Source organism: Sander vitreus, chromosome 2, assembly GCF_031162955.1.
Source record: "Sander vitreus isolate 19-12246 chromosome 2, sanVit1, whole genome shotgun sequence".
NCBI classification, from domain to species: domain Eukaryota; kingdom Metazoa; phylum Chordata; class Actinopteri; order Perciformes; family Percidae; genus Sander; species Sander vitreus.
Genome location: NC_135856.1, coordinates 18,215,714 through 18,230,995, shown reverse-complemented (window position 1 = coordinate 18,230,995; position 15,282 = coordinate 18,215,714). Strand labels below are relative to the sequence as shown.

General features: G+C 40.0%; 1 protein-coding gene across 1 annotated transcript in view; it reads left to right on the top strand.

The window, feature by feature from the left end:
* Positions 1-15,282, top strand: part of ptprdb (protein tyrosine phosphatase receptor type Db) — a 94,839-nt gene that overhangs the window by 29,496 nt on the left and 50,061 nt on the right. Inside the window, exons 3-4 of the mRNA XM_078259497.1 lie at positions 7,559-7,704; positions 10,663-10,804. Of these exons, the coding sequence (XP_078115623.1) occupies positions 7,559-7,704; positions 10,663-10,804 (288 nt within the window). The remainder of the gene's footprint in view (positions 1-7,558; positions 7,705-10,662; positions 10,805-15,282) is intronic.

The window sequence follows — 15,282 nt, the reverse complement described above, 5'->3', positions numbered from 1 at the left end:
AGAGGCAGGGTCCCAGAGGTTAAAGGTTTTTGCCCCGGGGGATTAGTTAAGGGTGTGAAACAGAATCAAGCGTTATTTTCTTAGATGGATTGTGTTTCTTTTCTCTGATTGATTGGTATTGCCTGACTCACTGAAATTGCAAAGAAAAGGCAAGATCCTGGTTGACATTATTGCCCGTAGCCACAGTATAAAATGTCAACATCTGCTATCGGCATTTCTCCTGTGGACTGAGAAGTGATGATCAAATGACCAAAAGGCCTTCAGTGTTTCACTGGTAAACATACTGGTCAAGTCTTAAGAGATCATTTCTGCATTTATTTTCTACCATTCAATTGTGTATCATGGCAGTTTTTACAGGCATGGACCACAATTACAGATACTTTGAAATGTTCCCTTGCATATAACAACATAGGAAGCTCATTTAGAGATTTTGGGACATATGCTAATACTCTTTAATGCAGAGAATTTATTTAGATGAGCAGATTGATAACATTCTCATATCGGTCCATTCAGTATGAAGCTGGAGCCAGCAGCAAGTTAGCTTAGTTTAGCATAAATCCTGGAAACAAATGCGATATTGGCTAACGTCTGAGCTCTAGAGATGCAGGAGAAGACCCAAAGACAATATTTATTATATATATATATCATAATGATTATATTTATAGAGCACTTTTCAAAATCCACTTTACAAAGTGCTTCACAAAGGCAGCAAAAAAAACAGACAAGTCATTAAATCATCATGTTATAAAAGAAAACAGATGAAAAACAATTTGGTGTCTAAAAATCAATACAGTGTAGGGAAAAACATGTTTTGAAGAAAATAAAAAGCTGTTCAAGGAAATTAAAACTTAAGTCAAATCAGGAAAGGCTCTCAGATAAAAGTATGTTTTAAGGGACTTAAAGGAGATCTCTGACTCAGCCGACCTGTGTTTCAGAACCTCGGGGCCCTGACTGCTAATGCTCTGTCCTCTTTAGTTTTTAGTGTATTTTTAGGACCTCTGCTTGAGGATCTCAAAGTATATATCGGCGCATACAGTACTAAGAGGTCAGAGGTATAGCAGGGAGAGGCCATGAAGAGCCTTTAAAGTAATCAGTAACATCTTAAAATCTATTCTAAAGCATTTGGAGCCAGTGTAAAGAGGCTAAAACAGGAGTAATGTGATCATGTCTCTTGGTTCTGGTTGAAGGCCTGGTTCTTTGCAGTCTGGAGTCGATCAAAAGATTTTTTTCGTTTAGGCAAGTAAAGAGGCTGCAGTAATCCAGGCATGATGAGAGGAAGGCGTGTAAAATGGTCTCTGTTTCTTTAAAAATTAAGATAGATCGTATTATTTGTACCCTGATGACATACAGCTTTTATATTAAAAAGGATGCAGAGGATTTACTTTTCATAATGCTCTGGTCAGGCCAGGAAATGTCATCACATTTCATACCAAATGAAAGAATTAAAATATAGGAGGTTTTTGCTGCTGTTAAACTAATAAACGGGTAATTTTTTACCCTCAAGGCATTGGGAGGGTTAACATGGTTAGACAGTTTTTTTATTACAAAACACAGCAGAAAGGTCTACAGTGATGTTGAGTAAGGAATACAAGACATGACCATAACTCTAATCATGCTGAAATTGTGTTTAATTTCCTTGTTTTTAATTAACATGCCACTTATCAACAAAACTAATTTCAGTCATTAGCTAAATAATTTATGGTTTATTTTCTGGAATCATTTATTGCATTGAAATTTGGCTCTGGTGTTGATGTGTCATCTCATGCTCATCCGAACTATGACATTAAACCTTAAAAATAAAAAGGCTTATTTAAATGATTGACGACCTCTTTCCATCAACTCCAGTGCAAATATCTTTCCATAGAAGGTGACAGAAATGGGTCACATCACAAACATTTTCAGAAGTCATATGCACAAAATTAAAATGCCAATAACAGCTATGTTATTATTTTAACTGTTTACTGCCAGTGCCTGCTTTAGGAGTAGTCTACTGTTAATATTCTGGGTAGAGGGCACAGAATATACTGTACCTTCAAATCAGTAATCTCATACTCAGTTTTAGCACAGTGACCCTTTGGACTCCCTCAATAAGTTCTCAATTGTTATCTATAAATGTCAATTCACGGATAAGGCTGAGAGAAGGAAAGTCCATGTTGATGAGAAAGAGAATGAAGCAGTTCTGCTGCCGAAGCTTCTTAGTGTGCTGTGTCGCTGGCCTGCAGCAGTGAGGCTAGTAGCTGCTAGCATAGCTGTGCGCCCATCCGTGAGTAAAAGGATCTGACCAGCGTTAGCTTAGCATTAGCTTAGCAGGTGCACCCGTCTGTGAAGAGGCCTGGAAAGCATCAGCTTAGCTCTAACTTAGCAGAGCAGTGGTCTGTGAATAATAGACTGTGACCAGCACTGAGAAAACCCTCTGTTCATCTTCATGGGAAGCCAGCCCTGACCCAGTAAAGTTGTGTACCCAGTGGGTAGCCCATGTTTTTCTAATGATCTGTGTATAAAAGAAGACCCCATTTGATTAATTCATCCCCTTGTATTTCTAACAAATTAACCCTGATTAACTCGGCACTAGCCAGATCCTGGGGCAGCTATGGTGGGTAAGCGGCACGCTAATTGGACATGCATTGCTATCGGCAGTAAAAGTGCATTTTATTCTTTTGCTATTGCATCATTGTAAAAGTGATGTTGTTAAAGTGATGTGTGGTGACATCAGCTGAATCAGCTGAACAACTGCAGATCTGTTATCCATACAGAGAAGTGACAAGTCATAAGCACATTTTATATGAGAAGAAAACAGTGTTTGAAATAAATAATACAATACTCCAGATTTGGTTGAGACACTGACACAGATGGACACTTACACTTTATGCAACTTGAATTAACATAAAATCTTAAGTGTGAAATGGTATCAAAAGTTGAAATGACCCATTTTACCAAATGTTTTCCAATTAACACTTATGTGCTGCAGAAGGATGATAGCTGTCTCTCTGTGTTTATTGGCCCCAGCAATCCAATTTCATTCCAGGACGAAAGCAAGCAGTTGATCATTTGCTCTTAATGTGTCGGTTTGATGTTAATGTGATTTAAGTTATGGTTCTGGCCAGCTGCCCACTCACTCTCGAGGCTTACTATCATGGCCCTGGCTCAGGCCCTGATATTGGCCTCGTTCCTCAACTTGTCTGATAAGCCTGACTCAGTTCTCATTTGGAGTCATCAGCTTACCACCCACCACCACATACAACACTGTGCAGCTGGATCTTTCCCTGGCAAGGGCTATAAATTACTCATTACGTGCCTAACTATCGACATGAACACGCACGCACGCACGCACACACACACACACACACACACACACACACACACACACACACACACACACACACACACACACACACACACACACACACACACACACACACACACACACAGGAAAATGTGAGGCGCAGGCACAGATGCTTGGCAAGTTGTACCAACATCCAAAGCAGCCTTTTCAGATGTGATCAAAACTTCCAACACGCAGACACAAATGCTCACAAAAGCTATTCATGCACATAAACACATGTCCACACAGACTCAGTAGCACCCAGAATCATCTATGACTGTGCCTGATATCTACCTGATCAGGAAGGTCAATAACCATGTATTCCCTTCCTCCTCTAAGGGATTATCCACTATTCAACCTGAGAGCAGTAAATAAACCAAGCATTAAGCTCAAACACAGAATTAGCTACCATGAACATCTTCTTTCAGCTGAAACTATACTAAGGCTTAGTCATTCTATTTTCTTATCTGTTATTTTATACTCCCATGGTAATCCAGCATCTCAGAGCTTCTCTTTTCCAATTTGTAACTTTGATAGCTGCAGTAACGGACAGAGTGAGTTCATTTTGTGCTGCTGAGTTGCTTTTTGTTGTTTTGCTTTGTTGGGATAGGCCTGTCTGCTTTCTGCTTTTTCACATCAGATCAGCTAAATGATTGAGGGCACACAAGATGAGGCCTTAGGGCACAGAATCTGCAATGTTTTGCAGAGTTTTGGAAAAGATCTGTGTGAGTTCAGATCACCTGGCACAGTGCATCCCAGGATAAATTATGTCTTGTTTTATTATTATTATTTCTGACATGAATGGTCAGAGAACAGAACAATTCAAGTCAAATAATTTAAAAACAAAAAAGCATTTTTCTATTTTTTTTCTAAATTGGGATCCCGAGGATACAACACATTTCACTCATTGTGTGTTGCTCAACACATATTCATACATTTCTCTGTCATAAAAACGTATGGGAGCCACTTATTTATCACACTTTTAAAACTTTACAACCTGAGATGTGCATCTTTTGTGCTTAGTTCCATCTGTTTTCCCTCCCAAATATGTACTTTCCATTCTTAAAAGTATACAATTTTCCAATCTTAATACACTATATTCGTAAATCATACTCCCTGAAGGTTTTCGCTAGCATCTGTTCTTACAAAACTCGATCTATCTCGCTGTGTCCCTCTAGGTTAAGACAGCATCTGCCAGCTACTGTCATTAGCTTCATTTAGTCTTGCTATTTGTCTTTTCTGCTACTCCAGTGCATAGCCCCATTACGTTTGCAGGTTAATTTAAGGGGAGTTTATCCAGAAATGGTGTTGCATTTGTCACGGTTTACTAAATAAATAAAAAATAAAAAAACAGGTTTGAGGAGAAGCATAGAAGAATATGTCATCAGTCCAGATTTAACCTGTATATCAGATGACATATTTGTGATGTATATATGAATTAGTCAATATCATTCATGCGACAAATTTGTATTCTAGGCCACCATCGTTCTGTGCTACCCAAATGCATTTATTTTATTTCTGTTATCTTTCATCCTGGAATCAAAGTTTATCACACGTCTTTAGCTGTGACTCGAAAGTGGTCCGGAGAGGGGAGCTGACTTTGTAATTCCTGCCATCTGTTGTGTAGATCAGATCCCACTCTATGGCAAACTTTATGTAAGCCACCCTCCATTCAACCCCCCCCCCAAGAGGGGAAAGATTGGCACTAATTCCATCTAAATCTCATTTACCCACTCGGTAGATCCCTCTCACATCCATCTTGGGTCATATTGAGGGAAAAGAGGAAGGCTGTAAGGAACGCCTGGCGACCTAAGCATGTGCCCCACTAGAACAAGTTATTGTGTGAATTTTCCAAGTCCATCTTATCTTTCATCTTATATCCATGAAATAATAAACCTTCAGGTAGCTCTTCCCTCCCCTAAAAGTGTTATAAATATTGAAGTGCCCTTTTGAGCTTGAGCCCTACCTTCCTTGGCCTAAATGTCAATGCGTAATCCTACCAAGCAGCACGACCATAAAGAAACTGATGATCTTGGCAAAAGACACAACAGTCAGGAACATAAATAGAGAGCAGAGAAGTGATACGAGGGTAGAGAAAGGAGGCATACAGGGAGGATGAATGTGAAAAAACAGTGATGGACTTAGGGAAGGGAGACGAGGGAAAAGAGGAAGGATGAGAGCCCATAAAGAGAGGGGAGGAGGAAAAATAACAGAGAAGAGGAGTTGCGAGAGTGAGAACAAGTGTGGAGCATACGTTGCAAACCCTCCCCCCCCCCTCATTAAGTCAGTCAATATGACAGGAAGACTTATGTAACACCCCAGAGATGGAGGGAGGAGATGGAGAAAGAGTAACAAGGATGAGGATGAAAGAGGCAGCAAGGAGAGCAGCTGTGAAGGGGGGCAAAGAAATGATTCAGTGGCAAAGAATTAGGAGCCAGATGAAAGATAAAGGGGCAAAATATGAGAAAGAGAGAGCGTAAGACAATTAAACAGGAGATATATGAAGAGAGAGATCCGAAAAGCAATTGAAAGATCTACAGTACCGTGCCTTTTAGTATGGCTCTGCTGGCTTAACACTTCATTTGTTTTGTGGGAGAGAGATTAGCAAGAGGATTAAGAGAGCGAATCTCCTGCTCCTCATTCTTTCTGTTTCTCTCTCTTTATTCTCTCACTCTTTCTCTCTCTCAGATGGGCACACGCACATTTGCTCACTCGCCCATGCATCACACATGCATGTAGAAATTGTGTGTCTCAATGATATACTGTACATATTATATATAATTCTTAGATGATTCTATCAATCTGACAACTATTTTTCTGATTAATCGATAAGTCGTTTGAATGCAAAATGTCAGAAAATAGTGAAAAGAGCCCAACGTCATCTTCAAAGTGCTTGTTGTGATCAAGCCACTGTCCAAACCCCCAAAATATTACAGTAATATAAAAAAGGATAAAATCTCACAAATTATTACATTAATCAATTTATCGCTTATTAAAATTGTATAATTGTCAGACGATCGACTAATCGTTTTGTCGCTAATAAATATACATGAACTCACACAAGCACACTAATATAGTACAGCACAGTTTGTGTATATATACGTAAAGGTATATGCAAGGATGAAAGTAAACAGACAAAAAATGTACACATACTCTCTCTCACACACACACAAACACACACTGTTCTATTCAGTCATTCAGGTAGATTTGGCCGTGAGCCAGTGAGGTGTAGAGTTGATTGGGCAGCTTGGGGCTCTCGGACTATGTTTGCCAGTACATCTGGCTCTCTCGTTCTCGCTGTCTTTATCTCACCCTCTCTCTCATAGCCACCTCCTGCTCATCTTCCTCTCTCCCTCCACTTCTGCTGTTCATGCTCTCTCTTTCTTACCCATTCCGCTCTCCATCTGTCTCCCTCCACTCTTTCCCTTTATCTCCCTCGCTCCTATGTGCAGTCCTCCCCACTCTTTCAACACACGCTCTCTCTCTCACTCTCTCTCTCTCTCTCTCTCTCTCTCCCGCTCTCTCTTTTTTCTCTCCTCCAAAAAGCTTAGCATTCTCTCTCTTTCCCTCCCTTCCTTTTAAACAGCAAAAAGCAATTTCTCTCCCTTTGTCAGGGCGGTTGGCGGTAAGCCCTTAAGTAGGGATTTTCTGGTTTGGCTGGAATGCCATTAGGCGAGCTGGCGGTGACGTGCCGTGACTGACGTGCCGAATCTTTTTGATGTTGTGATGTCACAATCCAGCAGAGGCTGTGGTTATGATATTGTTGGCGTCCCCAGAATAGGGGCTTTAGTGGTCATGTCAGGAGTAAGTCTTCATAAATCCTTTATGGCACAGAAATATTAAGCTTCTTTGGTGGTTCAGGAACAGAGGGAAAAACATGGTGGAATGTGCACACATGTGCACAGGAAAAAAAGATGCACACACAGACGCAAAGCCACCCACATAGAATTCTTCTTTCACACACTCTTTCTGTAGCACAACCAAAGTCTCAACCATAAGTGTTGCAGATGTGTCATGTGTGAATGACAGATGATAGTAGTACAACAAGTGGAAATCTGGTGCTTGAGTGCACTTAGAAACTAATCCGTACAGCCTAATATGTAAACGTATGTGTGAATGCTTGTTAGTATAGTAGGAATGGTACTCTGAATGGTTGTCATATTAAGAGCATTGACACAAACAGCAACATCTGGGGTTTGATCTTCACTTAACTTTTGTATACATCTTTCCACACAGCACCCCCCAGGTTTACGCGAACCCCAGAAGATCAAACAGGAGTTCAGGGGGGGGTGGCCTCCTTTGTGTGCCAGGCCACAGGGGATCCACAGCCCAAGATTGTGTGGAACAAGAAAGGCAAAAAAGTCAGCAACCAGAGATTTGAGGTATGATGCTGAGATACTAATGAAGGAAGTGTAACTTTGTGTCCTTTTTGCACTGATAGTTCTGACTTCTTCTCATGCTGAAATGTTGTCAAGAGAAACCCGACCAGCTGTGTAAAACAGTTGTGTCTGAATAAAGCAGGATGACTTGTCCGTGGGGTCAGTTCTTGTTGTTTTGTTTTCTTTTTCTACTTTCAGAAAGTGTTCTGATAATCAATTAATTGTTTAATGAAATAGTTTGACATTTGGGGAAACATATTATGTAATAATGTTACTTTATTTCTTGCTGAGAATTAGATGAGGAGATCAATACCACTTTGCTTAGCCTAGCTTAAAGGGGTAAACAGCCTGCTAGCACATTAAACCCCAACCAAACTTATTTCACACTTTACACTTTACTCATTAAACAAACAAGATGTAATGTGTTAGTTGTTGAAGGTTATAGGTGCTGGTGGATTGTTTTTACTTTTGGACATAGCCAGGCTAGCTGTTTATGCTAGTCTTTATGCCAAGCTAACGTTTTACTGGCTGTAGCTTTATATATAATGGACAGATGTAAGGGGGGGGGGGGTGTCAATCTTCTCATCTAACTCCCTGCAAGACAGTGAATGAGTCTGTTACCCAAAATGTCAAACTATTCCTGTAAGTAATTTTTCAAGCACAAATGCCATTACTTTGTCCCAGCTTTCCAATTGTGACTATTTGCTTTGCTTTAGTAATCAAGAATCATATGATTAATTAATAATGAAAATAATTCTTAGTTGAAGCTTTAAATGGCTGCCTTACATTTAGCTTAGCCAGTTTCAGAGCCAATATTACACATTCTCAGTCAAATTGCCTAAATGGAACAGAGTCATCCTTAATGTTACACCTGTGCTTTTCCTTTGACAACAAATCAGAGTGCCTGCTGTGAGAAATATGTACTGTATTGTTGGCACTATATTGCAATGAAAGTTGAAATTTAAGTCAATAATGAGTGTTGTTTTGGGCGGGAATACATAAATAGCCTACCATATATGACCGGTTTGCATATAAAGCCAAAATTGTGCTGTTCTGTTTTTCTTCATTGGTACTCCAAAGGTTATAAAACAGTCTGAAATGCTTTCTACTCCAACTCTTTCATATGTCATGATCCCTTAGGCTACAGTTTATGAGATTCTTATATGATCAGCCTTATTAGTTTCCCGCAGGCTCTGACCTTTTATTTATTTCAGCACCTCACAAGTCACTCTAAGATGGAGATGTTGAACCAGCTTCTCTCCTCCCCAGTCAATGTCACTCTGAGCTCAGGGTACTTTTCCACTTTAATAAGTTGGGTTTCCTCCCAGGTTTAAGTTAATCTTGGTGTCTTCCTGTTTGTTATTAAATCAATTGGAAAATATTTTATTTTTAATCCACCCTATAGGCTATCACCTTAGACTACTTGCTGTATATTCCTCTTTTCTGTCCTGCCAGTCAGGAGTTGTTGAGGGATTTCTTTTAATTTGATTTTAGCAAACAAAAAAATAGGAAAAGGCTTTTTTTATCTCTGAAAATTTCTGTTTATCATTGAGCTGCAAACAGCGTTGAAGGTAAAATTAAAACCAAACAGCAACACCAGTTAAGGTCCATTGCTTCAGCTAAACACTTAAACAAACCTGCCACTACTGTATCTGTACCACAGTGCAATATTTTAAAGCTTGATGAATTTAGAGGAGTTTTCTTTAAAGGTCCCATATTATAAAAAAGTGAGATTCCCATCTCTCTTTTTTATTATAAAGCAGGTTAAGGTGCTCTATAAATACTGAAATGCACACAGCCCGTGCACTTAAACAAGCCGCCAGGACTTCCGTGCGATTGTGATGTCACAACTTGAATATATACAGGTAGAAAGTGCTGCTACAGTGTCGTTACAGTCATTCCTGGCTGTAATGACGGTGCAGAGACTCTGAGAGCGCAGATGCGGAAGACCCAGAAATGCTGACCAATCAGTACAGACTGGGCATTTTCAGGAGGGGGGCTTAAAGAGACAGATGCTAGAACAGAGCGGTTCATAGGTGAATACAGGTATATTAAAACAGACAGTATGAGTAAAATAATGTGTTTTATCAACATTAAAGCATGGAAACATGTTCTAGTAGAAACCCAAAATACAAGTACTATATGAACATGGAAAATTAGCATAATATGGGACCTTTAAACATGCAGTTTCTGATTTCCCGGTCACTTTAGAGGCAGCAAAAACAAACTGTAAAAACAACATTGACATATCATTGGTATTTAAGTTGATATGGCAAACAGTTGCCCATGTAAACATCCAGCAGACAGAGAGCAACATTAGCATTATTTTTGAAGCTGTGCTAATGAATGTAAGTGCAATATTCACTCTCTTTTAGCTCAGTTGTAGGTCTCCACCAATTTTTGAGGGAAATATTTGGCTCTGTAGCCGCTAAATGCTCAGCGATGCTCACCAGCTAGTTAATAAGTTTGTCTGTTGCCTGGTGAGGTATAGTGTACAGTGGTCAAAACACTGATGAGAGCAGTGAGAGTGAACCAAAACAATAAAATTGCAGGAGGTAAAGCCAAAACAATAAGCTATAAGATGCTGTAACGCTCCATACAGCTGAGGGGGACTGCACAATCAGGTGATAATTCTCTGTATGTTCGTCACTACGAATGACACCTTTCACTTTAGGCAAGGCAGCTTTATTTGTATAGCATATTTCAGCAACAAGGCAATTCAAAAGTGCTTTACATAAAACATTAAAAAGCAATTAAAAACAATTAAAAATGTTTTAAAAAAAAGCTAAAATAGAATAAGACCGAATAAAGAATAAAAGTTACAGTGCAGTGTAAGAAATGAACAATTACTTTAAAAAAGGAAGCATCAAAAGAAAAAAAACCTTGCACTTTACACATTTTGAGCTATTGTTAATATATTATATTGATTAAAGCCACTTTAATGTATTTTCCCAATTACAGGTAATAGAGTTTGACGACGGGTCCGGCTCGGTCCTAAGAATCCAGCCACTGAGGACCCCCAGAGACGAGGCTATTTACGAATGCCATGCCTCCAACTCTGCAGGAGAGATCACTGCCTCCACCCGACTTAGTGTGCTACGAGGTCAGTGTGAACAAGCTGTGTTTCCATTCAGCGGTCAAACACAATTTTGTAATTGCTGTAAAGAAAATTACTAATCATAATACCTGGACATAAATCAAAGCCCCTTTATACAATACTGATTCCATAAATGTGTTTTTCTGTGTATCACTTATATATATATCCCTGCATATATATATATATATATATATATATATATATATATATATATATATATATATATATATATATATGCAAGTGTAATCCTGCGATAGATTTTGTGAGTGTTAGCAAGAATCCATTAATGCACATAGTGATGTTAGTGTTAGTGGAGTCCATTAGGAGAACATTATGTACCGGTAGTCTGAAGCTCAAGAGTGTCTTAGTGAGTGAAGCTGCTCAAGTGTGGATAATCACATTGCCTGCCTTTACAGTACATGCTCGTGGGGAAAGCCTATTGTTCTACCATCTCGTCTCTCTCTCTCTCTCTCTCTCTCTCTCTCTCTCTCTCTCTCTCTCTCTCTCTCTCTCTCTCTCTCTCTCTCTCTAGTTCTTCCCCTCCACTCTCTTCTCTCTTTGTCTCGTCTCGTCTGTGATTTTTGTCTCCCCAAGTTCATTCCCGTTTACGTTTTCTTTCGCTCTCCCCTTTTCTTTTTTTTACACTGTGTTCCTTTTCTCTCTCTCTCTTTCTCTCCACTCTCTCCATACTCTTAGGTCCACTACACAGCAACTTTTAAATTATTCACATCAGACCACTCTTCGCATCTTCTGTGCTGTTCCGCTCCATCCATCCAGAATATTTCCTCTCCCATAGTTGTCTTTGTGGGTGTGTGTGTGTGTGTGTGTGTGTGTGTGTGTGTGTGTGTGTGTGTGTGTGTGTGTGTGTGTGTGTGTGTGTGTGTGTGTGTGTGTGTGTGTGTATACATCTGTATTTGCTCTTGGTTATGGGTCCCTGCATCTATTTTTGATTTTTCCCTGCCTCCCTTGATGGAAGCTTTCTGCTTGCCTCTAATCTGTATCTTTATCGAGAACGTAACTACTCATGCACACACACATAGGCAGACACACACACACACATATCCTAAATCTAAGACAGTCAGTCTTTATGTAATGATTAGCCTCTTTCTACTTCTCTGAGGAGTCATTGTGTTGTGGATAATAAGAGGCCACCTGGGAGCAGCTAATAGCCCCTGATATACTGTCAGTATCCAAATGTCAGCAAAGAACATGCACACACACACATGCACACACACACACACACACACGCACACAAAAACACACACACACACACACACACACACACACACAAAGACAACTATGTGAGGAAATATTCACACACAGATTCTTGCAATACACACAGAGTCTTGTCAGTCATGTCTCCTTGTCTCCCCTGGCTCTGTAAAGACACAGCTCCAGTGACTGATTGTCAGACAGGAGGGATCCGGTGTTAAGGTCAGCCGACTTAATTACTGAGGATTAGAACCAGGCTACTTGAAATCTTGGCTTCCAGTGAACGGCTGCGATTGACAATGGCTGAAATAATAATGAACTTGTGAGCAATTATATACTTTAGGATCCAGTGTACAGTCCAATACTGTATAATTCATGATTTGGTAAAAGTTGAGTGTGTGTCTGTTTGAATTCATCTGAATGTGTCTCGGACAAAACTAATTTCCATTCTTAAATTGACATTAAAGGACAGTTCTGATTTTTTGTTTTCTTTCATTTAAAGTACTTGCTAAGATCTTGAAACATGGCAAAAATGAAGTCTGATGGGACAAGAAACTTAAGCGATCAGATGAGAGGTTATAAACAAGCTGGCAGTTTAGCCAAAGTGTCTAGACCACTTTATTTGAAGATAAAATGGAAAGTGATTGCAGCAGAAATGTTGGTAATGCAAGTGAAAGTTGATAGGAATGATGGCCGAAACTAGGAAAATTTGACCCAGGTTGTAATTGGAATTTTGGAAACCTCTAATTATATTCCTCCTGTTATAATCCCTTATATTCCCACCTTTCATCATATTGTACATATCCTACTATAATAAAGTGATCAACACAGTTATAAGATCTATCACAACTCCATAGTTAAATCTACCTTATATTTTGTCTACCATCCTATACACACAATGTAAGAGATATATATTCAAAGTGTAAATGTTATTGCATCCATCACTTATACTCTTTATCCCCGGGTGAATGAAAGAAACAGGTTTGTTCACTGGTTCAGATATTACACTTGAGCTTATGATACTGTAGCCAGCTCATGCTTTTAGTTCCCATGATTGTTAGACCAGACTTGACCTGCGGTCTTCCAGATTTACAGATGACAAACCCAGCGAGCAATGTGTGTGAATTTCATTTTGGGTCTAATATAAAGAGGACAGTGTTCTCACGGCAGTTCCCATGATTGTGTGACCGGGCTTTTCTATGAGCTGTGAAATTATCTGGATCTCTCACAGTGGAAACGCTGAAGAGGGAGCACATCCAAATGAAAGAGTGGGATGTGTGGAAGACTCCGTCAACAAGGGAGTGTAGGGTTACGCATCTGCTCTGACCTCAGGGGGTACTTAACTGTTCAGCAGCATGCACACACACACACACACACACACACACACACACACACACACACATACACACACACACACACACACACACACAAACTGGAGCAGCTTTGTCCCAAACACACTTTGGTGTTGCTTACACCTGTACCCATGATGGATGGTAGAGAGCTGGTTATGTGCATGTGTTAACATGTGTGTGTATGTGCATCAGTCCATTCAATCAGCCCTCAAACGCTTTCACTTATATCTGTTCACACCATGTCAGTTTTAAATTCAAAAAGCTTGTGTTTAGAAGGTGTGTGTGTGTATTCTCGTCTGTGCTCTACGTTTGCAGGTTCTTGCACACACCTCTCCCCGCACATCCACAACTCTTGCTTCTTTTTTTTACCAGCAGCATGGGTTAGTGGTTGTAGAAAAGGGGCAGAGAGAGATGCATGATCTTGGGGAGTAGCATTCTAACTGTGCGTCCTCGATGTTCGGTGCAGTGTCCCACCCCAGGTAGATGAAATAGAATGCATTATTCCTGCCTAGGAGAGGCTGGCTTTGAAGTAAGCGTATGCATAATGAAAGCGGAGAGAGTCAGGATTGTTATGCTGTATGGGTCCCTTGTGCTCTCTCTCCCTTTCTGTCTGTTTACCTCTTGCTCTCTCCCTTGTTCTTTCTCTATTTTCCTTTCTGTCACTCTTTCTTTGTCTCACTGTATTCCATTATTTATCTATTTTTTTACACTTTTGCTCTCTTTCACCACTAGCCCACACAGACACACTGGTACACACAAACACCTTCTCATCTTGTTCTCTTGGTTTATTATGTCCATGTTTCCATTTGTTGGGCGTTTTGATTGATTGAAACCAAAGCTATTAAAAGGCCACACATGCACTCGCAAAACTAGTGTCTCACGACCCGTCGGCTATGGTTCGATGGACTAGTACCAAAATTAGAATCTCCTTGGCGAGGTTCAGTGCTAGGATTTCCCACTAATGAGGCTCTGTGTGGTTGAGAGGGATAAAGTCACAAAGGATTCTGGTGTAAGAAATTACAATAGACTGCCTTCTAGATCAAATACAAACATATGTACACAACGTAGAAATGTACGCTCCTAGCTCATGTCTTTTGTCACCATGTCTATCTTTAACGACTTTTATTACAACATAGTCTCACGGCAGTTCGTGAAATGGTCACGTATTTTTTAATCTATTGATTCGTGTACACGGACACGTTTATCTCATTTTTTTCGTGGTGGTCAGCACATTTTTTAAACTAATGTATTTCAATGGGAAGCATCTTTCGTGATCACAGCATGATTCCAGGTTGGGTTTAGGAAAACAATAACGGGACACAGGACAACAACGGAACGGTTGGGCTTAGGAAAAGAAGAACAGGGAAAGGAAACGTGACGCGCGGGACACGATCCCCTGTGAAAGTTCTGTGTTGTTTGACCCAACCAACCTCCCTATGCGGATTTCCGGCCTTTTATACTACTCGCTACCGTAGTCGCTCTTAATACATTAGTTTAAAAAACGTTCTGACCATTGAAGGGGATTTTTTGTAAAAAGTTTGAATTCCCTGCGTATTCGTTGATGACCATCTTGACCAGAAACCTTAAAGAATCACTGAGACTATAGAATAAAGTTAACACTTCTTTAGTAACAGCATTTTAAAATATACAAATACACATGCGGGCACACAACTGTGACTTCCTCGTGTCTACCAAGTTATGAGCCCTTATTCAAAAGTCACAAGTCTATTTATTCTCTATTGGCTGTCCCCCTTCCTCCGTCCAGCAGGATGTGAAGGGGTTGCTGTCTTCATGAACACCAGTCAAGCCGGACGTCTGTTTGACTCCAGCTAGAGATAAGACAGACCACTCCTGTCTCATTCTTCCTCTTCCCCTCTCCATGACCTTTGACCAAGTGCCTAAACACACACATTCCTACCA